Source organism: Erpetoichthys calabaricus, chromosome 3 (assembly GCF_900747795.2).
Source record: "Erpetoichthys calabaricus chromosome 3, fErpCal1.3, whole genome shotgun sequence".
In the NCBI taxonomy this organism is placed as follows: domain Eukaryota; kingdom Metazoa; phylum Chordata; class Cladistia; order Polypteriformes; family Polypteridae; genus Erpetoichthys; species Erpetoichthys calabaricus.
The window spans coordinates 218,694,511-218,721,178 of NC_041396.2; the positions used below are offsets into that span (position 1 = coordinate 218,694,511).

Below are 26,668 nucleotides of genomic sequence, written 5' to 3' on the forward strand. Positions count from 1 at the left end.
AAAGACAATACATAGTATTCTAACTGAGTGTTGTTTTACAAAAAGTATGAGAGATAACTCAACAAGGTGACAGTAGGGTGACTAGCAAATGCAAGTAAGAATTCCACTGTACTCTTTGTCCTGGATGATACTGATTTTATAAACCTAAACTATATGGCAAAAAGTTTGTGGACATTTGATCGTCACACCTACATGAACTTGATGGGACATCCCATTCCAAAACCATGGGCATTTATATAGAGCTGGTCTCCATCCAACCCCACCCTGCTTTGCGCAGGACCTTCTTAACGTATGGGCACAACGGGCATTGGCCAAGGGCCCCAGGAGCATAGGGGCTCACGATGCTTCCGATGCCTATGCCTTTTTCTGTTTTGCTATCAAAACAGCTGCCCCAGTGCAATACTTTGTCTGGGGGCCTGTGATATTGGTAAGCCAGCCCTGGCTTTGTGACTATAAGAGCCTTCATTTTTCTGGGAAAGCTTTCCACAAGATTTTGGAGCGAGTCTGTGAGAATGTGTGCCCATTCAGGCAAAAGAGCATTTGTGAGGTCAGGTATGGATGTTGGGCAAGAAGAACTGGGTCACAGTTGGCGTTACAATTTATCCCAAAGTTGTTTAGTATGGTCGAGGTCTGGAATCTGTGAGGGCCAATTGAAATCCTAAACATTAAACACATCAAATTGTGTCTTTATAGACCTGTCTATGTGCATAGTGGCACAGTCATGATGGAACAGAAATGGGCCTTCCTCAAACTGTTGCCACAAAATTGGAAGCACATAATTGTCTAAAGTGTCTTTGTATGCAGTAGTATCACTGGAACAATGGAGCCTAGGCCAAACCCTGAAAAACAGCTCCAGGCTATTATACATCCTCTACCAAACTTTACAGAAGGCACTATGCAGTCCAGAAGGTAGTGTTTACCTGGCACCCACCCAACCCAGATTCATTCATCAGACTGACAGATAGTTCAGTATTATTCATGACTCCAGGAAACACTCCACGGAAACCCATTTCATGAAGTTCTTGTGCTGATGTTGCTTCCAGATATCATTTGGCACTCTGTTGTGAGTGATGCAACAGAGAATTTGCAATGTAAATGTTCGGCAGTCCCGCTCTGTGAGTTTGTGTAGTCTACCACTTCATAGCTGACTTGTTGTTGCTCCTAGACTCTTCCACTTCACAATAATAACACTCACAATTGAAAGGGGAAGATCTGGTAGAGGAGAAATTTCATGTACTGACTTGTGGCAAAGCTGGCATCCTTTGACAGTGTTGTGTTTTAAAATTACTGAGCTCTTCAGTATAATGCATTGTACTGCCAATATTTATCAATGGAGTTTGCATGGCTATGTGCTTCACTTTATGCACTTGGTAGCAATAGGTGCAGTCGAAACAACTGAATTTAATCATTTGGACGGGTGTCCACATACTTTTGGTCATATAGTATATAAACAAGGTCATTGAAAAAAGATCTCTGGGATTTCAATAATAACAATAATAATAATAGATTTTATTTATCTAGCACCTTCTCCATGCTCAAGGTGCTTAAGTACCTTGAAATACAGACCCAAACTCTTTTATCTTTTCTAAAGAATTGGTAGAAAAGTTCAAATGGTTATGAAGACCTGTGTATCACATTCTCATGTTTATGTCGAACTTTGGAGGACACTGAGCGTTCCAGACCTACTGAGCTACAATTCCGCCTTGTGTTTAGTCAGAATGTGCTCAATAAATAGTTTTGTTTATGCACCTCTTCACTATGTACAGAGTGAACATGCTGAACATGCCCCTTGTTACCCACTGCCACACTGCTGTGGCTCAGGAATTGTGAGGTTAAACATCAATGAGCGTTTACACATTCTCGTACAAACATCATTGCTTCCTATCTTCAATTTTCTTATAAATTAATAAATGAAATCCTGGAATTCTTTTTTTAATAAAACCTTATTTGTTTAACCTTTTTTCTATCAGAATGAAATTAAACAAACGACTTGCTAAATTGGAGTTTGTGAGATTGAATTAGAACTTGACACACAAAGATCAGGCACTGGCAGAAAATGTAAATGCCAATTTTACTCTGAGTACGATTTACTACTGTTCAAGTGAGATCTTATGTTTACATTTTATTATTAAAGTTTTGTTTCTCCTGTCTTAGATCTCCTTACTGAAACAAAGTTTAGAGATGCAGCTTTCACAGTCCCAGAACTCCCTTCAGCAACTCCAAGCCCAGTTCAACCAGGAGCGTGAACATTTGAACCAACAGCTCCAGGAGATTCAGGTGGAGCATCAACACAGGGAGAAATCCTTGGAAGAAGCTCATTGCATGGCCATGCACAATATGGAGGAAATCAGAGTACAGGAACTAAAGGTATTGTCCGCTTTTTCTTTCTTCTTGGGTTTTCCTTTCATACCCCTCACACATTACACATTACGACAATGTATTCTAGGCACACTATGCATAAAAAAAGAGTACTGCATAGTGAAATGGGGACTCGTGCTCCATGGGAAGGTGTTCTTTTAAGAAATGCAGCTCTTAGTTTGAACCCCTTCAGCAACCACGGTGGATATATAAAGACAAGAGAAATATGATACAAAAGAAAGGATATATTTAACTTGCTTTAACATATAGCATTCACTTCCAATATACATTGCAGTATAATCATTTATACATACAAATATGTCAGAAGAGGAACCATTGGAACAGTGCAGTCATCATTCACTTATTCAGTGGGGGACACTGATGATTGTTGTTCCATTTCGGAGGAGGGCAGGAGGCATTCTTCCTGCAGACGGGCTCCTGGCTAGAGGCTTCCTGACATTCAGTGATCTATTTGTGACAAATACCAGAAATGGGTAACTACAAGCTGAGTCATTTCTCTATCTGTGAACCATGCATCTGTCCAATCAGTTAAGACCCCTGCCTGAAAGAACTGTCCTTGCTTCAGCTACATATATGTATGCTAAACATAATCAGTCTCAAAAATCACAGTATTAAATACAGTAAAACCTTGGATTGCGAGTAACCTGGTCTGCAAGTGTTTTGCAAGACGAGCAAATATTTTTAATAAATTTTAACTTAATAAATGAGTGAGAACTTGCAATACGAGTAGTACGTATATGCTTTGTCTGCCGAGTGTCACGTGATCACAACTGAGCCAATGGTTCTTCTCTCTCTCTCTCTCTCTCTCGCTGCAGGATTGTGGGTAATCGTCTCCCATGCTCGGTCTCAGTCAACATGCCTCACTTGTATAGTCAACATCCGTACGAGCGTATACTGTTCACAATAGCATTGTGAGCACGTGTGTGTGCATAAAGCATTTCTTTATTTTGTGTCCAAGTGTAGTGACTGTTCTTTAATAATGGTACTAGATTAGGGAGATGTGTGAAATGTAGGAAAGAGTGCAAAATTTTGTAGAAAAGCACCACCCGAATAAGGCTGTAGCAGTGCGAGCGATGAATCTGTTTAACGACAATGCAATGTCACATTTCCGTGAAATCCTCCAAAGGAGGCAAAAGCACCTGTCATTGGATGGGTTCCTTGTTAAAGGCACAAAAAAAGAAAAAGATTCCAGTGAGCCAGCAGATAGCAGGGATTCCATTAGTTAGAGTGAAAGTCGTCCTACACAATAATCCTCCTCCTCCTCTCCTGTCTCTCATGTCTCTTACACCAGCCATAATTCTTTTCAAACGTAAAGTGCATGTTAATTTGTTTTATGTATTTTTACTTTGTATTTTGGATTAATCATTTTTATATGAATATTTTTGGGTTGTGGAACGAATCATCTGAGTTTTTATTATTTCTTATGGGGAAATTTGCTTTGATATACAAGTGCTTTGGATTACAAGCACGCTTCCGGAACGAATTATGCTCACAAACCAAGGCACCACTGTAACTATTTTTACATCAATTTACGCCTTCACCAATGAATAAAATAAGACAACAATACATTAAATAGTACAGTGAGTCATGTGAGTCGCTACTAGTTTAAAATTATTGTTTCCATCACCAGCACAATACTTTTTACTATTCCATATGTCAAAGTCGTTAAAAGTGCATTTCAATGGAGGTTTTCAAAAATGGTGGGTTTCATTCTTCTAAGCCTTGATCCCTCTTTAATATTTTTTTGCTTTTGTTTTTTGAAATTAAAAGGTTATTCATTTTTCAAAAGTCAAAGAAGAGTACAATAAAGGCATAAAATGTGAACAAATTGTTACCACAAATGTGGTAACTAACAGTTAACAATTAGCAACCGTCAACAGAAACTACAAGCCCAGTTTGCATCAGGACACAAGGTGATTGATCTCAATAGAGAGATGTATTATGTCACCTCAATAGAAGGGATAAGGTGATAGCTGTTACATCAGGTGCGAATACTCAAAGCGGCTCAGCTGAAACTCAGCACGGACTCACTTTTTTACTGTTTTTTTAAGCATGCATAATGGATTTTAAGCAACCGCAAAGATGTTTTTGAATAAGTGGAACAAAAAGGGTTTGTAGAATATTAAAGTATAACTATCGGAAACAAAATCCAGAGGGTTGAACTGTAAGCAAATCAAAGTAGGAATTTTCGAAAGTCGTTACCAAAACTGCAAGAACCAGAATGCCAAGACTATGAAAAAAATGGATAATGTGACATGTACTGTAGTGCCTCTTTGGAATTTTTTATTAGCAATCGTGCAGTGTGTTCTCGCAAATATTTTGAGACTCTGAGATGGCAGTGTGATACACTTTAAATGAAATAACAAAAATATTAGTATGTTTCTCAAAGTAAAGAATTCATGCTCCACCAACATGATATTTACAACAAATAAACAGAAATAATGAACCTAAGACAAAAAAATTTCAATGAGATTTACTGTTTCTAAACAATTTTCAGACTGTAGCCATAAGATCAGGGATGATTGGTTATATTTTTAAGGAAATCGGTATTTCCATTTGGAGATGCTAGGAAAAAAGTGAGTTGAGAGCTCTAGATGAAGAAGGTCCATTGACATTGCTCTCTGTCAATAAAGGTTCCATTAGGAATCGAGGATCAATTTAGCAGCGACTATCCCCAAGTCAAGAATCTTTTTTTAGGTTTGTTCACGTATAAATCATAAAGCATCTATTGTGATAAGCACGCCTGCACAGCATGTGTGTCCATATGTTTGTTCTCTTTTAATGAGTCAGCTCCACGTGGACTAATTTTGTTGAAAAGCATTGGCAAATTTGCAAACTCATCTCTCAGATGAGAAGTGTTCTTTGTGACTTCGACTACAAATTACAAACTACAAATCAACTAAACTGGAGTGGCAGCTTAAATGACTGAATTGAATGAACTAATAATATCAGCAGATTATACTGTAAAGAACCGACATTACCAGCTTGCAACTAAATGGTGTTTGAACTAATTAATTACACGATAAAGGTGCAGCTGCCCTAACTGATGTAAACATAAGACACGTTTAGAAATAGAACTGCAGTTGATCTATGAGCAGAAGATCAGCGCTGCTTGGTATGCAACAAGGACCACAATGGCCAATAATAGCAAGGACATGGCAGGATTACAATGTGCAGCATGCTGATTATAATATCTCTTATATGTATTTCTCTTCTGGTTCATCCTGCTTCCACTTCAAAACCGGTCCAGCCCACACACAGCCGACATGGCATTTCTCGATTCCTATTCGTCCTCCTCCAAACCCTTCCCCACATTCTTTCAGTGCGATTCCTGCAACAAAACTTTTCAAACGCGAACCTCACTTGCTAAACACAAGAAAAAGTATTCTTCCCAACAACTATATGAGTGCCAGAAATGCAATAAGAAGTTCACTACACAGGATTGTCTGACTAAACACAACAAAACTCATTCACAACTTTTGCAATGCGACATCTGCAAAGCAACGTTTCCAAACCAACGCAGTCTCAGCAGACATACACACAATCCTCTTCCCGTTACCACAGGTACTTCATCTAATTCCTGTCTTCCTGTCCAAGAGTACAACATTGGGACTCCAGACCAGCAGTGCAAACACTGTCATGCACTATACTGGCCTGCTGAGCATAATACATCCAACAAGTACTCGAGGTGCTGCCACAACTGTAAAGTAGCTTTACCACTTTTGCGGGAGCTACCTGTGTCTTTACAACAGTTTCTTACACAGCAAACATCAGAAGCTAAAAATTATCATGAACACATTCGAGAATACAACTCTTCTCTAGCATTTGCTTCCATGGGTGCACAGATAACTCAACCTCCTGACCACGGACCATACTGTTTTAAAATAGACGGGCAAATTTATCACCAAATCTCTCCACTATACGCTAACACTTCTACCCCTCCAGGATATGGACAGTTGTATGTTTTTGACACAGCGCAAGCTACTGAAGTTCGCTTACAAAATAAAGCAAACTCTGCATGCAGCGAAAATTTACTTCTCCGGCTAGATTCCATGCACAGAACCATCAACCCCTTCGCTAAATCATACAAACACATGCATGAAATCGCTCAGTCCAAACCAACAGCATCTGTACGAATTGTTTTCAAGGAAAACCCTAGGCAGGATTTACGACAATACAATGCCCCGACATGTCACACCGATGTTGCAGCAATTTTTATCGGAGAAGATGGTGAACCGCCTGCCGAAAGGGACATTTGCATCTATCCCAATGGCAACTCCTGTAAACAGATTTCCACGCTCAATATGAATTGCGATCTTATGGTTTACCCACTTTTATTCCCTTACGGAGACATTGGCTGGCACAAAGATTTACAACATGTTCCCGATAAAAGAACCGCCAAGCGAATAAAGCTTACTCAATGCCAAATTTACGCATACAGATTATCAATGAGGAATACATTTAGTATTTTGCTCTCCAGCGGCAAACTATTCCAACAGTACGTCGTAGATGCATATGTTAAAACAGAGGGCGCGTGTCTCAACTATCTCAGATTACATCAACAAGATCTGCACATGGAACAATACAAAGGACTATCAGACGCACTGCAAGCAAACACTGAAAATAGCAACGTACGTGTAGGCAAAATGGTCATATTACGGTCCACATTTCCAGGAAGTCCAAGATACATGCAACAAAACTATCAAGATGCCATGGCCATAGTACATAAATTCAGAAAGCCTGATTTATTTATCACTTTCACATGTAATCCTGCTTGGTCGGAAATTCTACATGCACTGTCAGATACCCTAAGACCAGAGCACAGACCTGATATTGTAGTACGAGTAGATCTTTCGACTCATTATGTGTTGTCTCCACCAAAACACCTATTCACAACTGCATCTTTCAAGAAGTATTTATTTCTTCTTGATTTCTGAATTCCTTTCTCACCGTTTTCCGTTCCTATTCTTACACCGCCATATGCAATGGCGGGCTTTGGCTAGTAACAATATAATGTAAGTGCGTTTACGTTTTATCCACACTCGAAAAGCTAATTTTGCTTCTGTGTATCTTCAGACTGGAATTAAAATCTTTTAAGATAATTGTTAACTTTCATATTCCTGTTATACAATAAATCAGTTCCTTTCCAAGTTCTTAATTATTTATATCATTTTAACGAATTATTGAGTTTTAACTATTATTAATAGTTATACGGGGAAGTTATTTCAGTTGCTTTTCTTCTTTCATTGGCTTATACTGATTTTATGCTAGTATTGGTCATTTTGTATTAATAGTTATTTTCCATTTGCTAGTTATTGGGTGGGCGGCATGGTGGCACAGTGGGTAGCGCTGCTGCCTCGCAGTTAGGAGACCTGGGTTCACTTCCTGGGTCCTCCCTGCGTGGAGTTTGCATCAGGCCCGGTCTTAGGTATTATGGGGCCCTAGGCGAAAGGAGGGTCCAGGGGCCCCCTGAGGGGGGGGGAGCCCCCCTGGAAGCTCTGCGAAATGCGTGAAAATTAGACCAAGGAGACGTTTTCTTGTAACGTTACGAGGTCATCACCCTGCGTCCCTTTTTCGCCCGGAGTAGTTAGCTGCTACAATTTAGCCAGTTTGAACTGTTTCCACTGGGCACCACGTGGCGGTATGTAGCTAAGCCCAGCTTAGTTTTTTTGTATTTTTTCTTTTTTTTAGTTTTTTTGTCCTTTTTTATTTTTTGGGATATTTGAAACTTTTGGAATGCATTGCGAGGGGAGGGGCGGGCCGGGGGCCTGGCCGCCGTCGATCCGGGGCCCCCCGGACGCCGGGGCCCTAGGCGGTCACCTACTTCGCCTATGCCTAAGGCCGGGCCTGTTTGCATGTTCTCCCTGTGTCTGCGGGGGTTTCCTCCGGGTACTCCGGTTTCCTCCCACAGTCCAAAGACATGCTGGTTAGGTGTATTGGCGATTCAAAATTGTCCCTAGTGTGTGCTGGCTGTGTGTGTGTGTGCGCGTGCCCTGCGGTGGGCTGGCGCCCTGCCCAGCGGTTTGTTTCCTGCCTTGTGCCCTGTGTTGGCTGGGATTGGTTCCAGCAGACCCCCGTGACCCTGTAGTTAGGATATAGCGGGTTGGATGATGGATGGATGGATAGTTATTGGGTACTTCTCTATTGGATATACTTCCAAAAATTGTTATGTTTGAAGACAATTGAACTGCAGTTAGTCACAGACCATCCACGCTAACACAAATCAGTCAATGTCATTTCATATTACTTGGATTGGCTCCAGCAGACCCCCGTGACCCTGTGTTCAGATTCAGCGGGTTGGATAATGGATGGATGGATGGATGAATTAGAATCTTCTGTGTAAGAAAGCTATAGCAATAAGCCTATTTGTGCTCCATTTTTAGTTGCATTGTGTACAGTACTGTTAAAAAGTACACATTTAATGTAAACTGCTAACACAATATAATTGCATTCTATTATCACTATTATATTTGTATATGACTCTTTCTTATAGAAATATTTAATAAACAAAAATGTAACTGACTCTTGGATGAATTAAACAAAAAATGTTAAAGGCTCCAACTTTCATATCAGTTGACTGAGTCATTGAACATACCTGAACGTATTACAAAGTGTACATTTTCTAACATTTTTAACACGTCATAGACAAAAGTGATGAGCTAGAATACGGTTAATCTCCTTGCCATTAATCCCGAGTATTACTTGGCCTCAGAATTCTATGCAATTACTGTTGACCCTCAGGCAGACTCGGGTGTTGTGTAATGGTCCACTTTATAGCATTAAGCCCAAATTGATCTCGGGACAGTATTCAGCTGCCATCTAGTGGATAGAATAATATCAAACTGCAAACAATCATGAATATTTCTTTTTGTATTTTGCCAACTATTTGCCAGTATTCGTGAGTGGGGTAGAACCTTCGGTCAAAAAAACAATAGTGCATAAACTATGAAGTTGTAAAGCCAGTTTTAGAACAAAATGAAAATGAACCGTTAGTTGAATCAAGTGATGACTTCAGTTGCATAAAGCTGAAGCAGGATGCAGTATGTAGCAAAAAGATTGTGATCAAGTAGAAAGACAAGAAAGACGTTAACCCTTTAAGCACTGTTCACAAAGCAGCAACTGTCATTCATGTCAGGGAAAAAGGTGGAAGTCACTAAGCCTCGTACAGTGGTAGCCTACAATAACAAAAGGGACGCATCGATCACACAGATCAGGCAATGTCATTCTACCCTCTCATGCTCAAGCAACATAAAAAATATTATAAGAAAAGTGTTCAAAGAAACACGCTTCTACTGTCCGAGTTACAACATCGGTCAGTGCTTTGGTTACTGTTTCAAAACATGACACATGAAAGATGCATACTAATTCTGCATCAATACAATACTGGACATATGTTTCCTACTGTATATCTGTCATTGTTTTGGTATTTAAATGTGTCTGTTACACTTAATAGTATTTTTTCTTGTTGAAAAAAAATTCAGTGTTTTTGATGTATTTTCGGTAGGTAAACATAATGCTAATGAGGTTAATGAAGAAATGGAATTTCATAAACAAAAAAATTAGGACATATTTGCCTATAGCAGACCAAAGAATAAAAACTGCAGAACATTCCCAAAACACTTGGATAAAAGTTTGGAAAAGTGGGAAAGGTGGTCAAGAATGAGAACTACTGCCCGTTGTCTGTGTCGGACAGAATAAAGACAATGGTGTGTTGGAAAGATGGGTTGCTTAATATGATGGCTATGCTATGGAAGACAGAACCTCATGAAATAGTGAATGATGATAATAGGTGCTGTTGCCATATATACTGGATAGTAAGGGGATGCCTAAAAGGTTTCCCAAGAGACACTTTAAGTCAGATATAGGTCCAGAGTTAGGGGATAGCTTCTGGAAAAGGGAGATGAGATTAGACAGATCTCAATTGTAAATAGAAGAATAAAATGGAAGAAGAAATAGCAAAGGATGATATTAGAGACTATAATAGAAGCAACACTGAATCATTTAAGAAGTTTCACTTCAATGACTTTGATAGCCCAAGGAGTATAGGATTTAGTTCCCCTTCAATTGGTGTTTTCAGGTTGAGGATAATTGGTGTTTAAGTGTGACATTTGACATCCCGCTCCGCATTTATTCTAATTTTTTATTACTTTATCCTTGCCTCTGTGGTGTGTGCGAGTGGCTTCCATTCTTCCTTTGACTCCATATGTGCTTCCTTTTTGTTCTTTCTATTTCATGGTAGAATTGATCAAATATTTGGGTACCTGTGGGGTGTTATTTTTCTTTAATATTTCTATACATGTTGAAAATCATTTATTGTACTTCTTCTGATTCTGTTAATGAAAATTATTTACAAAAAGTTGAAGTGCAAAAATGGTGCTCTTTGTTGAGTAAGGAAATCCTCTGTAAATGACATTTTCTGTTTTGTATGTTCCAGTCTGTGGTAATGTGCCTAGTTAGACATGACCCGTTTTTCTTTTAACTTTTTTGACTTTAGTAGTAAAGGAAAATTATTAAATGGAGAACTGAAAAAACAAAAAAGAAAGGCACTTACCGTATATACTCATGTATATGTCCTCCAATCTCACATCAGTTTCTCAGACGTATCGAATTTTGTTGCAGCAGCACAGTTACCAATTTCTTTTGCTACTTCAACGACGTTTAATTTAAAACAAGCTTAATATTTTCTTCTGATCGAATGCTCCATCGTAGATAAGGGATGCTCTTATGATAAAGGTGTATGAGGGTGTGAGATACATATATAAAAAACACAAAACCATGCAAATGTTGCTTCAGAATAATTTGGGTATTACCGTGTGGTCACATAGGCACAATACATAGATAAAAAAAGGCAGTGTGCTCCGTGGTTACTCTCTCAGGTGGGCATTAGCGTATCATAATCTCTTGGACCAATAGCGTGAGTTTTCCGCATTCAACTTATACGACCGACATTATAAAATACCAGAAATTATACGGTAAAATCAAGTCCCGACTTATCCGTGGAAGAACTTATCCGCGAGTATATACGGTACCTTGTTGTTCAGCTATAGTGAATGTAAAAAGAGCCTTTCGTAAGCATTTTAGCGCTGCTTCAGCATGTGCTGTTCAGCACCGGGGGCTCGACGTCTGTGTTATTATGGAGGCCTACGTAGCTTCACATGGTGTGCGTTTTCAATGCTAGAAACTCATTGGCCACCCGCCACTGGAGTAAAAAAAAGTCACAGGGCATTTAGTTTAGTTTAAAAGGAATCCCGAATGGTTAACCAAATAAGAGTTTTAGAAAGCAAGGTATTAAATTTTTCTTCAGCATGGAGCCAGAGAGTGCCTGAGCCTAAAGCCAGTGAGTACTCAAGCACACATGCAAGGGTACACTGAGTTTAAAAGAGGCCTTGCAGAGGTGTAACATGTCACACTGCATTGACATTGTAGTGCTAAGCATAATGGTTTGTGCCTAATTTTGTATATATTCTCTTAGTGCTGAAAATATCTCCTAGTTGACAGTTCTTGTTTTGTAGAGATATTTAAATAGTTTGGATTTTGGTGCACTTTTTTGTGTATACACTGATTTTTTTTCTTTGTCAATTTTGTTCACTATTTTTACTATTTGGAAGACTGTATTGTTAATACTGTCAGTATTTTCATTGAAGAAGATTTTTTGTGTATATGTATTTATTGTTTGTGGCTGTTTTTTATTGTGGGATTTGCCATACTCACTGTAAGTATTGTACAGTTTCACTATCCTTCCTTACTCGAACCAGCAGCAGCGAGCACATCACACCCATCCTGCTCCGTCTTCACTGGCTCCTTGTGTCTTACAGAATTGAATATAAAATCCTACTAATAACCTACAAAGCCTTAAATAACCTCGCACCAAACTACATCAGTGACCTTCTCCATCACTATGTGCCTGCCCGCCCACTAAGGTCCTCTGATTCTGTCAATCTTGTTGTGCCCCACACTAATCTACACTCCATGGGTGACAGGGCCTTCAGCTGTATAGCGCCCAGACTCTGGAATGACCTACCGAAATTAATCAGGTCAGCTGACTCCAAGAATTCTTTTAAAAAAACAACTCAAAACTCATCTGTTCAGGAAGGCTTTTAGCTCTACTTGACTTTATTACCCTTCTCTCAGTTTAACTCTCTGTCTAGATGCTAATGTAACCTGTGTGTGTGTGTGCGAGACCATCAATTATGTTGTCTGTTTTTTTTTTCAGAATTCACTGTCTTTATCTTTTTTATTTATTTATCTGGTTTGTACAATGCTATATACTGTATACCCTGATGTTCTTTATTATATTCTGTAAGTGCCTTGAGCATGGGAAAGGCGCTATATAAATAAAATGTATTATTATTATTATTACTATTTTTGGGATATTCATTTTTTTGTGTTTTATGTGTCAGTTACATTGTAGACTGTGTATAAAGCCTGCATGACATTGTTTGATGTGCACATGTAAATAAATAACCCACTTTGTTTTTGAAACATTTTTGTGTCTGTTCCTCCCTTTCTTACATTTAACATTTCTAATCCCAATCGAACCTGAACTACAAGACACCCAGTGTGTAGACTGGCACCCTCTGTCACATTACATGGGGTGTTATACTGACACGTTGAATCCCTCCAGTTCCCTCAAAGCAAGAAAATGGTTTGTTGTCATACGTCACCCTTACTCACAGTCAAATTTTTTATTTTTAAGCTCTCACACAATCAGTTTATTTTAAACACAAAGACTATCTAAGAAATCTACCAATAAAATACCGGTAGGTTAGGACCTTCAGAACATACTTTCATTTGGTCAGGAGATATTTTAAATGCTTACTAACCCCTCAAAGGCCTCTGAGATCTAATAAGAATAGATACTCTGAATAGCATTCTTTATATTAAAACTTAGGAATTTTAAAACTATTCATCCAAATAAAGCTTTCCAGTCTTATTGCTTTGTCCCTTCCCCCACCATAACCTATCATCTATGGGGGAGAAGCAAAAGCTTTAAATTCATCAAAATTTCGATCTCCAGTTTTTGATGGATCTCGACATTTTAGCATTCCCTGGTACCAAAAACATTGTTTCGATGACGGGTGTGTGTCTGTGTCTCACAGTTTCTTGAGGATGGTCTAAAGCTAAAATAGCTGGATGGAAAAATACCAAACTCGAAACTTAAGCCTGTTATGAGATGACGATGTGCGATTAGTTTTTGAGTCAAATTGTGCAAGAGAAGGAGGCACTCTAGAGGAACCCTCAAATACCGTAATTCTGCAATTAATTATGAATTCTTCTCATAAATTGCTATCGTAATGACCTATTTTATGATCAGAAAGATTAGCATCAGAGTGGTAGATAATTACTGAAATGTTGTAGAATAGTTCAGGTAACTTGGTTCTTGGGGTGCAAAGCCTACTGACATTCACATTCAAATTTTGTTTTAAATAGTATTGAGTTGAGCTTTGAAAGTCTATGAAGTACCACTCTCTGCCAGACTACTGATGTTTATGGTTTTCTGTGTGTCTTTATTATAATACCTGTTTTTCTCATGTACGATATATTAATGCATTCTAACATTCATTTTTTTTCCAAGTGTGGTTCTTAATTTCTTTGTCCAGTCCTTTCTAATAATGCTAACGGTGAAAGGAGCTATGTAAAATTTAGATGCTTTTGATGGGTATCTGGAACAAGAATTAATGTGCTGTTGACGATGTGCTTGTTTTGGTAGGAGCTAGAGGAGCGACTGAGACAGCAACACTATGAGGACCTGCAGTCCCTAAAAGAGGCACATAGAATAACAATCGAGACACTGAGGCAGCAGACGGAGCAAGAGCTGCAAACACTTCGCTTTGAACTTGAGGATGAAGGGAAGGCAATGCTTGGTAATCACTGATTGCAGTTTTATATTCTCTCCTTCACCATCCAAATGAATGTCACTGTTATTACGTTAAACAAACTCCTGCTTAATTCACAAGTTAAATTTTGATACTCATGTATTGGGTGCACCAAAGCAATTCCTTAAATATTTTATTCAGAATTGCTGGCCAGCTTTTACATGTGCCTTTTTATCACTAAAATTAGGATGTAAGCTGCCACTGTTTTATCCTTCTTTATCTTTATGTCACCTCCTTTGTTTGCATTTTAGTTATGCAGTACTTTAAACCAGCCTCAAGAACAAAGGAATTAGAGTTTATTTCCTTTGAATTATCCTCTGATTCATTTTTGATGGCATTTGAATAATAATAAAAGAGTAAACATTCCAGGAGAAGACTAAATGTTAATTTTCAATTTGTGCTTACAGACTTATATAACCAATCTTATCCTAGCAAACACATGGTTATAAGATTTTTTTAAGGAAACATAATTTTATATAGGGTTAGGGTTAGGGTTAGGGTTACTGTTGGCTGCTATGCTTATCACAAACTAGGCTGGCGATTTAGTCCCTGCCATCAATACACCTTGTGACTGTGAGCAGCACACCTTGAACATCTCCAGCTCATTAAAAAATATTTAACACACTGATGAGCCAAGACATTGTGAGCACTCCCTTGTGAAGTGACTGACCTCGACTATCTGATAACAGCGGCACATGTCAAGGTCTGGGATATATTTGACAGTAGGCTGACATTAGGTAGTCTCAGTCAGCGGTTTGAAAGCAGAAGATGTGAGCAGGCATAAAGAGCTTTGGTAAAAGCCAAATCATTATGGCTAAATGACTGAGTCAGAGTATTTCCAAAAAGGCAAGACTTGTGGGGTGCTCGTGGCTAGCCATGGTGACCATCTGCCAGCAGTGGTACAAGGTGGGAAAAACCATGAATCGATGACAGGGTGTTGGTCAGCCAAGACTCATTGATGCAAGTGGTCAACAAAGACTGTCCTATCTGGTAAGAATCAACAAAAGGGCTACTGCTCCACAAATCATAGATCATTTTAATGCTGATTATGGGAGTAATGTGTCACAACACACAGTGCATTGACCCTACTGTATATAGCAGTCCAGTCAGAGTGTCCGTACTAACTCCTGTCCACTGTCAAAATGCCTACAATAGACATATGAGCATTAGAACTGGACTATGGATCAGTGGAAGGGGGATGCCTGGTTGAAAAAGTCCCATTTTCTGTTGCATCATCATTTTTACCTGGGGAAATGATAGCAATCAGCATGCACTGTGGCAAGAAGACAAACCAGTAGAGATAGCATTATTCTTTAGGCAAAGGTCTGCTGGGAAACCCTAGATCCAGGCATTTATGGGGACGTCAATGTGACGTGTACCACCTACCCAAACATCATTGCAGTCCTTACCGGATGGAAGGGTAATGTGCCCTGCCACACTGTAAAAATTGGTCAGAATTAGTTTGAGGAACATGATGAAGAGTTCAAAGTGTTGCTCTGGCCTTCAAATTCCCAGTCAAGCATCTTTGGAATGAGGTAAAATACCAAGTCTGATGTGGGGGGCTGATTTGTTCTAAACCTAGTTTTGTAAAACTTGACTTGCTTGTATGAAATGTAATTTGATTTTAATAAATTTAATAAAATGTTAAAAACATACCAAGTCTTATCTATCTTGCAACTTACAAGAGTTAGAGGGTCTTCTTCTAATGTCCTGCTACCACAGGCAACCTTCAGAGATCTTTGAGAGTCCATGCCTCGGCAAATCAGAGCTGGTGTGGTGGCACATGGTGGAGCAACTGCATATTAGGCAGGTGGTCATAATGTTTTTGGTCATCAGCTCACAGTATATCAGCCAAATATATTATAAAGGTAATAATATTACATGAATACAGTGATAATTATATATATGATAGTAAGATTTTCTTTTCCAAGACAAATCCATGCTTGAATTTTGTTATACGTTCTTTCTGATGACTTTTATCTTTCCTATTTCATCAGCCTCTTTACGTTCTGAGCTGAACCATTTGCATGCAACTGCAATTGAACATCTTCGACAGAGTCATCAGCAGGAAATGGCCGCTGCCAAGCTGGAACTGGAGAATGCGTTAGAACAGAGTAGGCAGCAGGTAAGACGAAGAAATTACTCCTTTGATATTCATAATTGAGGGAAATTAAACTCTGCAACCTTCTGCTGCTCTGGTTTAAAAATAGAACTGAATGTTGCCAGTAACACTGTGTTTTCCGAGCCAGTGATCACACTCAATGTCTGAAGAGCTATGAGGATCACCTTGCTTTATCCACATTAAGAAAGCAAACTGCATGTGGATCTTTTTTTTTTTTTAAGTTCATGTTTTTTTTGGGGTTATTTTTGCCCAGTAATCTGTGTGCTCTCAGAGTGTTTTAATTCAGCAAAAATGAAACATCCTGTCACCTGAAATCTCTGTGATGCAAATGCTGAGGAAGCTAATTTGAAAAAGGTTTAACAGAAAGACAAAAGGAATCCAAACCTCTTTTAGTATTATGAAAGTTAAACAGTCTCATTGTGTTCTATTTTCACCTCAATAGTCTTCTGTAAGTTTGAGTTTCGCAAGTTAGATTCTGGTGTGAAATGCCAACACAAAGGGAAATCCCTTTAGAACAAGTGGGCTTTTCATCTTCAAAGTGGGGAGGCCTGGCGGTGTAGTGTTTAGTGCTGTTTCCTCACAGCTCTAGAAGACTGGTCACTGGCTGTGTTTGACTTTATGGGTACATGTAGGAGTGGACCACCTCTACATTCACTCCTTAAATGGTGACCGGACATAGAGGCTCTCTGGTGTGGTGAAACTCAATAACCAGTTCTTTGGTTTTGCTGATATTAAGATGCAGACAATTCTTTCTGTACAAAGTAACAAACGCCTCCACCTGACACGTACACTCTGTTTCTTTCTCCTTATCAATATACCTCATAAGTGCAAAATCATCTGAGAATTTCTGCAAGTGACCTAACCTGATGTTATATTAATAGTCAGAGGTGTACAGAGTGAAGAGGGATGGAGACAGGACTGGTCATTGTGGTGCTCCAGTGTTGCTCACATCCGTAACAGAAACACTGTCCTTGAGTCTCACAAACAGCGGTCTGCCTGACAGATTGTCCATTATCCAGGACATTTTATGTATAGATATTTGTATATTTTTTATTTGTTGTTTAATATATTTATATAATATATATACAGTACATATTCCTTTATGATATTTCTTTTGCTATAATTAGTATTTTTAGACTAACATTTTTAAAACAATATAAAGGATAGTGTTATTGTATTACTATAGCGCAGCGTGGCACTAGCTGGCCCTGACCCAAAGGACTTTTGCTCATTTCACTCTTTTATTAGTTCACTGCTCTGAGAAGGACTACTCACTAAAAGTTGGTGGCACATTATATAACTTCTCGTCTGAGGGGATGTCAAACTTGATGACCGAAGTTGCTGATCTTGTCACCTAAGGATGTCAGATTACATAACTACGTACCCTGTAAAGCACATAACACAAGAATTATATGGCCCTGTGATAACTTTCCAGCACAGTTTCACATTTTCAAAATGTATTGTGTGATCGCCACTTTTTTCTGAAACCCAAGCCGCCTGACTGCATTGGAGCTAAACAAATGCTTTCCAAGTATTGCAAGTTCAGCCTCCATTTCTGCCCTTTTTTATTTTTTTTTTCCATTCACGATCCTCTGTTGTGTTGTAAGGTTAATTGCACTCATTTTCCTTATAGCTACAATATATGCATTGTGTTTTCAGCTGAGTGTTCATTGGTTCTCAGCTCTTGCACACACAGAGGTTGGCCCTACAACTTAAGACAGAACTAGGGAATCCATTCCCGGGAATTCGGGAATCCCAGAATCCAACATGTCATTCCTGGGAATCCTGGGCTCCTGGGGATGACACAGTGCACAGGCATCTCACATGTGAACGGTTTTAGATCAAGCGACACTTATTTTTAATAAAACTACTGCAATATGTTGACACCAATAAAAGACTAACCTTAACTACAAGCAGTTCATGCTGTCATATACAGTAAGTACATGTATCTAGTTAGTTGCGGTAATAAGAGCATAGAAAGCACAACGTGTCAAGCGTGCGGTCATCCGTGCAAGAGCACACCTTCATGCAGAGTGCGGCAGCCACTGAGAAAGCACGCTCTGTCTCCACTGCAGTAGGCGGCACAGTCATCAGATACTGGTGCACTTGTTCTAAACAACGCTCGTGTTTGCCGTTGCTCTGAAACACTGCCATTTCAGCATTTACTGATGCATCCAGTTTCTTGTCATCATTGTGTGATGGCAAGTTTCTTAGCTCAAATAATACGGATGCAACAGACTGACCAGTCCACTGTGCTCAGTCTTAGTGGGAGCCGGGAGACTGACTGCTGCTGGTCTGTTGTTGAATGAATTAATGAGCAACACACTACACTGTAGGCCAACAAACCGTGCCACTTAATTATTTTCAACTGTAACTGTTATTTCTTGATCGATTTTTACACTTTTACACACTCTATATATGTAAGCTTGGCCGTTCCCATTTTCCCGGGAATTACAGCAGTTTCAGAATGAAAAATGTCCGGGATCCTTGCCCTTGAGTCAGTAGCTCTAGTGGCCAAATAACTTGAAACTCCTACCATTCAAAAACGTGCTGAGACATTGGTGTCAGGAGCTGAATAAGGGCAAGGAATCAACTGAACAGGAGGAAGAGTAGCCAGAGTGAGAAAGAGGAGAGATGTTGTTGGTATGGACATAAACAATGAAACGACAGAATATCCATCCAGTATAGGAAGGTCTAGAGAGGATTTACAGTTTTTGTTTCCCATATGTTTATTTTGTACTGTATATATCCATCTCGGCGGATATAGTGGGTAGCGCCACTGCCTCGTAGTTAGGGAACCCGGGTTCGCTTTCTGGGTCCTCCCTGCGTGGACTTTGCATATTCTCCCCATGTCTGCATGGGTTTCCTCCGGGTATTCCGGTTTCCTCCCACAGTCCAAAGGTTAAGTGCATTGGCAATTCTAACTTTTCCCTAGTGTGTGCTTGGTGTGTGTGTGTGTGTGTGTGTGTGTGTGTGTGTGTGTGTGTGTGTGTGCGCGCGCACCCTGCGGTGGGCTGGTGCCCTGCCCTGGGTTTGTTTCCTGCCTTGCACCCTGTGTTGGCTGGGATTGGCTCCAGCAGACCCCGTGACCCTATAGTTAGGATGTAGCGGGTTGGATAATGGATGGATGGATGGATATATCCATCTCACCCCATAGGAAAACCTTTCTTATAACTCTGGCCTTCTTGGTGTTCTTTCTGGGGTTTGGAGCTAATCAAGATCAACCTTAGTATAAACATTTATGTCTAAAGGATTGTAGACAATAATTTTATTCCAGCTGTTCACAAAAAGTAAGCCTCACCTAACAATGCTTTTATCCATCCATCCATCCATTTCCCAACCCGCTGAATCCAAACACAGGGTCACAAAGGTCTGCTGGAGCCAATCCCAGCCAACACAGGGCGCAAGGCAGGATCCAATCCCGGGCAGGGCGCCAACCCACCACAGAATGTTTTTATATTATTATTATTTTTTTTTACCTTTTTAACTGTTTTTTTTAACCTTCAAACTACTATATCCCTGAAAGGTATGCACCTAGTTTCTTCTCTTGGACCCACCAACAAAAAATGACAGAATTCAGCTCATGTTTCACACACTCTGTCCTTGACTATGATGTGCCAAACTTCAAAACAAGTTGCATCCAAAAGGACAGAAGAAGAAAATGCTGAGCTAAGAAGTACCACATACAAATGAAAGAAAAGTTAATTTAAAAATAAGAATACAAGGCACTGATGGAGCTGAAGCCGTAGAAATCAAATCTTGACCCAGTTCAAGCAGCACTATCTTCGGAATACGTGTTTCTTAATGCAGTATTGTCATGTCATGTCAGTAGGGTCTAACCCACTTCATCCAGACCAGAATCATGGAGGGTCTGAAGCCTAATCCAGCTAGCATAGGGCACAAGGCTGGAACAAACCCTGCAACATGGCGCCATTCCATTTCAGTAATAGAGTCGTGGACCCCTGCAAAAAAACAAGAAACTATGTGACCTGTTTTGTTTGATTGTACACTGTATGAGCCTTTCACTTTACCAAACAGGGCAAGTTGCATTATTTGACTTAAAACCAAGAAAATAATCTTTTACATTATCATATTGGTCACTATATAATTAACAATACAGAACTGAAAGATCTGTGTCCTCATAGATTATTTGTTTATTGTAAACGAAGTATTCGCAGCAGGCATTTCACCCTATCACATATACATTAGCCTCACCAAACACCAACTGCTTTTGTAGGAACCTACAAACAATTTTCTTGCATGCAAAATGTTCGTGCTCATCAAATATTTTTTTTTAATTATACATGATACCCATCATTCATTATTTAATGGGTACCATTTCTAATAGCACACCATCACAGAAACGGCAGCTTGGCTTTTACCAGCAAGCTCCCATCAGTCACTGGTAATAACTTGTGAGTATGTCAATAAGAAGCAATTCACTTATTATTGAGACAACTATTAGTGGAACTGGAAAGTGCCTTATGAGGAGCTGCTAGCACATGTTTTAGCTCAAAAATCACACTGCATGCCTTTTTTAGCAATTTTTCAGTCATGTTCTTGATTTGAGGGAAGTCATGGAATGAACCTGCACCCTCCAATCGTGAACCATGACATCCCCCACAACTCTGTCATAGCCACAGGTTTCGATTTCTGTCATTTCAAAGGTGTTTGCTCCTGTGTGTGTGTGTGTGTGAACACTGCGCTGAAAGTACAATGCATACAATGGAGACACAAGGAAAAAAGAAAAGTGAGTGTTCTTGACTGTGAAAACAGAATAGATGCTCATCTGTCCGATAACTTGTGGTTTTTGCAGCAGAACGGAATTGAACAAGGAAAAAGGGGGGCCAAGACTGCTGCAGAACTCCCCATACCTGGAACACAATAACCAGTGCCATCAGGTAAAATGTTAATTGGCAGTCAAAATGAGCTTGTGATACTTGGAGTTTGGATTTTCTCCCAGTGACTGTGTGAGTTTTCATGCCGTAACCCAAAGACTGGTGTGTTAGGTTAATTCTAAAATGATCGCGTTGGAGTGTGTGTGAGTGTGCCCTAGCCCCCGAAACCTTATATTGGATTCAACAGCTTTAAGGATTGTTATGTTGTATTGTGTTACATTATGGAAAGTTGTGCATTTTCTAAGTTGAAGACTTTACATTTAAATGTGGGTTAGCTTTAAAATCTACTATTCTTTTTTCACTTTTTAACATTTTTATCCATTACTAGTGAAACACGTGGACCTCTGGTCCTCAACTAAAAGGTAATTGAAAGTGGTGCAGTCCACCATTGTAGTGATAAACTTGAACATCGACACCATGTCCTGGGGGATTATCATTAGAAACTGTAATGGAAGGCTGAACTGGGTAGGCATTTGTTTAGTCCTCAAATAAAAAGGAATGTAAAAAGTACTCAAAGGCCTTGTAATATACGTACAAAACAAAATAAGTCTTTATTTAAAAAAAGAAAAAAGCATGGAAAACCCAAAGACAAAGAATTGTAAGAATGTGAAGAAACATTAAACCAAAAGCTTGGGGTCCTGTGTAAAGGGGGTGGTACAGGATACTACCTATAGGAGCACTCATTAATGTTGTAAAGGTGATTTAAAGTCGACTCATTGAAAATAAAAAACTGGCCAAAAGCTGGCATGAAAGCCAAACATTAGTACTGAGTCGACATTGAATAAATGTCTAATAACCAAAAAAAGTTATTAATTACTTTTACTCACTGAAAAGCACCATCTTCGGTTGGTCTGTAGGACTTTGAGCTACATGGTGGTGGTCTGTTTCTATTCAATTCTAAAAAAGAGCATCTATGTGAGCTGGATCTGTTTGTATCCAGTGAGATATGTGAGTGTGTTTTTTGAGGTCATTCTGAACTACATCTTATGTTGGAATGTGTGGCAGCAGGTTTTTGTCTTATGGCCTGTCATTGGTCAGCAGTGAATTGTTTCCTGTTTTTAATTTGCTATTGCGCAGTGTTAGCAGCTGTTGGTTTTCTTTGTGCCACTGATTTTTTTGCACTTTTCTTTTGTGAGGAAATGTGTCAACTGTACCTGATGGTCAGTAGATGGTGCTAGTTTTTTCCTGCCATAGGTATGCTCACTCTGGGCAGTGAGTTTTACAGAGAATGTGTATGATTGTGGCTGTTTAGACACACAAAAACCAAGGTCATTCTGTTGAGGATACCATCACCTTGGTTGACAGCAGAAGGCAGTAAGGACTTGGGTCCGGTAAATAACAGTTGGAGTCAGATGAACGATGAAGAGCTGCAGCCTGCTTGTATAATGTAACTCGTCATCAGTTCCTATCATCACATTTCATTATCCTGTCCAGCATGTGGCCTGAAGGCATAAAGGAGCAGGTGCTGCACAAAACAAAGCAGTCCTGGTCACTGCCAAGATTAGTTAACAAAGTTGGTTTTGTGTCTGACCTGCAGTGTCCTCGTTGGGCCATGTGTAACATGCCATTGAAGTAGGACAGTGTGTACTGTTGGCCTTGCCTGTCAGGTGTGCGTCGGGCCATATGAAGTAACATGCCAGGGTACGTGTCCATGCAGGTCCAGCCTGTGAATGGTGGCACACTGCCGTGTCTCTGGCAGCCGTGAGAGGTACATGAAACCCAATTTCAGTCCCGCCATCCCACTGTCACATGTCGTGTTGCATGTGTCATAGTATAAGCTGTCATTTGAGACCAATAGTTTTTGTGTCATGCACAAATGAGCGTTATAATTTTATATATAGAGATTTTCATATTTTTATTAATCTTGCTATGTTTATTAAGCAAAATTTGTATCCTTAATCTAATATTAATGAGTCTCCTGAGGAATCTTGATGGGCTGCAGTACTTTTGCCAAGCTGTTGCCAGCTCTACCCAGATTGTAATGCCACCTTCTGTTTGGCCCTTACAGCTGGTTCAGGAAATGGATGGATGAACTTACCTAGCACTTCTCCTCTTAGCCTGATCTATTAAGAAGAAAGGAGATTACTGCCCATCTGTTGTCAGGAATGGTGTTACGCTTTTATCACTCAACCCTCAGTTCCCTCTTCGGAATTTGTTTTTGAAGACATGTTGATTTTGTTTAATTTTATTTAAGTGTAGTAGATTCTAGTAATCTTTGCTTTGTTTGTCCTGTTTCTATTGTTTCACCATCTATTCTTTCAAATCTTAGACCTCATTATTCAATGAGTTTCATTTGGTGCCCAAGCCTAGCCAGCATGACACTACATGTCAGTCCATTGAAAAGCACATAACATTGTTTATAATATCATTGCAAGTATTTATAGGAAGGGCAGTTTCTCAAAAATAAAAGAGCAGGCCCATGTCATAAATGGAATCAGAAGATGCTCCCATTTGAGTTTCCTCAACTAAAGTTAAATTGTTGCTGTCCAGTTAATTTCATCAGGTAATCAAGCTTAACCTTTTAATTAGTTGATAAATCTTTACATCATCTGGAATCTGCTACTCCCTTTTACTGAAATAATGTGCAATGATGTGTTTTTTCTTTTGGAATAAGAGAGCAACCCGTTGGGTTGCACATTAATTATATATTACTAGCTGTGCTACCAGTCTAAGACCAATTGAAATCTACAAATTCAACGTAGACCTCGGCATTAGCGTTTGCAGTACACCATGTAATGCATAGGTCTCTGTTATATGCTATTTGTCATGACAGAGATGTAGCAACTAGACGGACACAGACAGACACACGGACACTTATCTTTTTATTAAGTTTGATTTTAAGAATTAAAAAAAAAATTTAAAAAGCAGTGCCAATAATATCATAAGTGATTAAATTTTTTAAATAGCCTGCACTGAATTCATTGATAGATTTTGTGTGCTTGTGTGAAGGTCTGTGATACAGTTTGCATATTTGTAGCTAGAAATGCACAAAATGAGAAAATTAGTCATTTATCTTAAAATAGTTTTTTTATGCCTAAACTTTCAACAAACTACCAAGTGTCTTCATCAGAGGCCAAATGATTAGACATACAGGAATCAAAGGCAATATATAGCAAATTGGGAAGGGGGGTGCAAGGAGGGGATTAATAAGGTGGGACTCGGAGGGTGTTGGTCATAGTCTTTTTTATTATTTGGATGTTCTTCATTTTAAGCCTGCATATGCTGTCAGTGGCATTCTCATTTGATAGCCACAATTTATGATTTCTAGCTACAAATATTTATATAATATATGTGTGTGTGTGTCTGTGTGTGTGTGTGTGTGCGTGTGTGTGCGTGTGTGTGTGTGTGTGTGTATATATAATATATGTGTGTGTGTCTGTGTATGTGTATATATATATATATATATATATATATATATATATATATATATATATATGTACTGTATATATATATATTGTGGAAAGACAGCCCCCGGATACAGACATACACCAGAATGTCCAAAACACACATGTTTTATTATCAACAGCACCACAATGCCTTAGTCACCGACTGTCTCTCTCTCTCTCTCTCTCTTTCTCTGTCACTGTCGCTGTCACCTCTACTCCCTTCCTCACAACTCCGGCTCGTCTACTGGAGGGAAGCGACCCCTTTTATAATTACCCAGAAGGGCTCCAGGTGCTCTGTCCAACAACATTTACTGGTGTGGCGGAAGTGTCAGATGAGCACCCGGAAGCACTCCGGGTGCCCCTGGGATTTCTTCCGGCAGCAGTTCCTGGTGTGGCAGAAATGCTGCCATCCAGGGTTGCATGACCGTCCGGGTGCCCCCTGGCGGTGGCCACGTCCTCCCACAGGGATGAGTTTCCCAGCTGTGTTCCGGTGGCCCCCAACAGACCAAGGTGGCTGCCCTCTCGTGGCTCAGGGAAGGTATTGTTCCTCTCGTGGACTGTTCAGGCATCCCGGCTGGGTAGGGTCCCCAGCCGTCTGCCACAATATATATATATTCAACAAACCTTCAATGATGAATCAAAACTTTGGACGACATTTTCCCTTGCCCTGGAGTCACCGGGGCCCCCCCTCTGGAGCCAGGCCTGGAGATGGGGCTCAGTGGCGAGCACCTGGTGGCCGGGCCTGCACCCATGGGGCTCGGCCAGGCACAGCCCGGAGAGGCAACGTGGGTCCCCCTTCCCATTGGCTTATATATATATAAAAGCCAAATACCACTGACTCACTCATCACAGCAGCTCCGTGTATCAGTAAGGTGCTGCTGGAGTATGTGAATTTCCCCTTGGGATTAATAAAGTATCTATCTATCTATCTATCTATCTATCTATCTATCTATCTATCTATCTATCTATCTATCTATCTATCTATCTATCTATCTATCTATCTATCACGAAATCTCCCAAACCATGGGGACTTGGGACTTGAAATTTGGAATGTAAGTTACCCTTGGCCCATAGGTGCTCGCTAAAAAACGGTTTTAAAAATTTTGTGGTCCAAGCGCGTTCTGTCTGTATGTCTGTCCACTTTTCACAAGAGAATTACTTAACGGATTTAGATCTGTTTGTTTTCTATAATTTGCTTGAACTTTCCGGTTGATTTTGTGACTTCTCTCATCGCGCTAACTACCATTGTTCGCTTGCTGTACCGATGTATTTATGCAAATCCAAGAGAGTGGCTGTGGGCCAAAAGCAGGGGGGTGGGGCCTTCCTCATTAACTCGCTAGCCTCTGTTCGAGTTACTCTACTTCACACCATGTGTTGGAGTGCACCTTGCCTCCACTTAGCTAGCGGTACCTGTTTCTTCAACAGACATTATCATCTACAGATTGTTACAGAGTAACGTTTGACGTTTTTAAGAGAGAGATAAGAGCTTCATCATGTGTTTTAGAAGGTAGCTGCTGATTGCCAGAGATATTACGGACATGTGCTTTTCTCCCCATGCGGGGAATGCTCTCCTGTCAGAGCTGAACACGATCAGATATAGTGCCAACATCTATTAATTTTTATAGCTAGTGTGTATGTATATATATATATATATATATATATATATATATATATATATATATATATACACACAGTACACCTCCAAAAATTCATGGGGGTTACGTTCCTAGAGCACCCGCGAATTTTGGATGTGGTTAAAGAAAACGCCTATTTTCATAGTTTAAACCCTAAATATGCCCCCAAAACACTTTGATTTAATTTCAAACTCAGCTTAATACATTACCTAAAAATAAAGAATGTAAAAGTAAACCCGTATACTGTACTGCTATGTCTCCCGCAGTGCTAGAATGTGAAATACAGATGTTACTGCTAGACAGTGCATCCGGAGTTTTCCTGTGGTAAATTCAGTTGATTGGACATGATTTGGAAAGGCACACACCTGTCTAT

General features: G+C 39.7%; 1 protein-coding gene across 3 annotated transcripts in view; it reads left to right on the plus strand.

Moving 5' to 3' along the window:
• The window catches only part of fam184ab (family with sequence similarity 184 member Ab), a 642,430-nt gene that overhangs the window by 507,994 nt on the left and 107,768 nt on the right, over positions 1–26,668 (plus strand). For all 3 annotated transcript variants that reach the window (XM_028797795.2, XM_028797797.2, XM_028797796.2), the window contains 3 exons: positions 2,155–2,367; positions 14,090–14,243; positions 16,253–16,380. In XM_028797795.2, the coding sequence (XP_028653628.2) occupies positions 2,155–2,367; positions 14,090–14,243; positions 16,253–16,380 (495 nt within the window). The remainder of the gene's footprint in view (positions 1–2,154; positions 2,368–14,089; positions 14,244–16,252; positions 16,381–26,668) is intronic.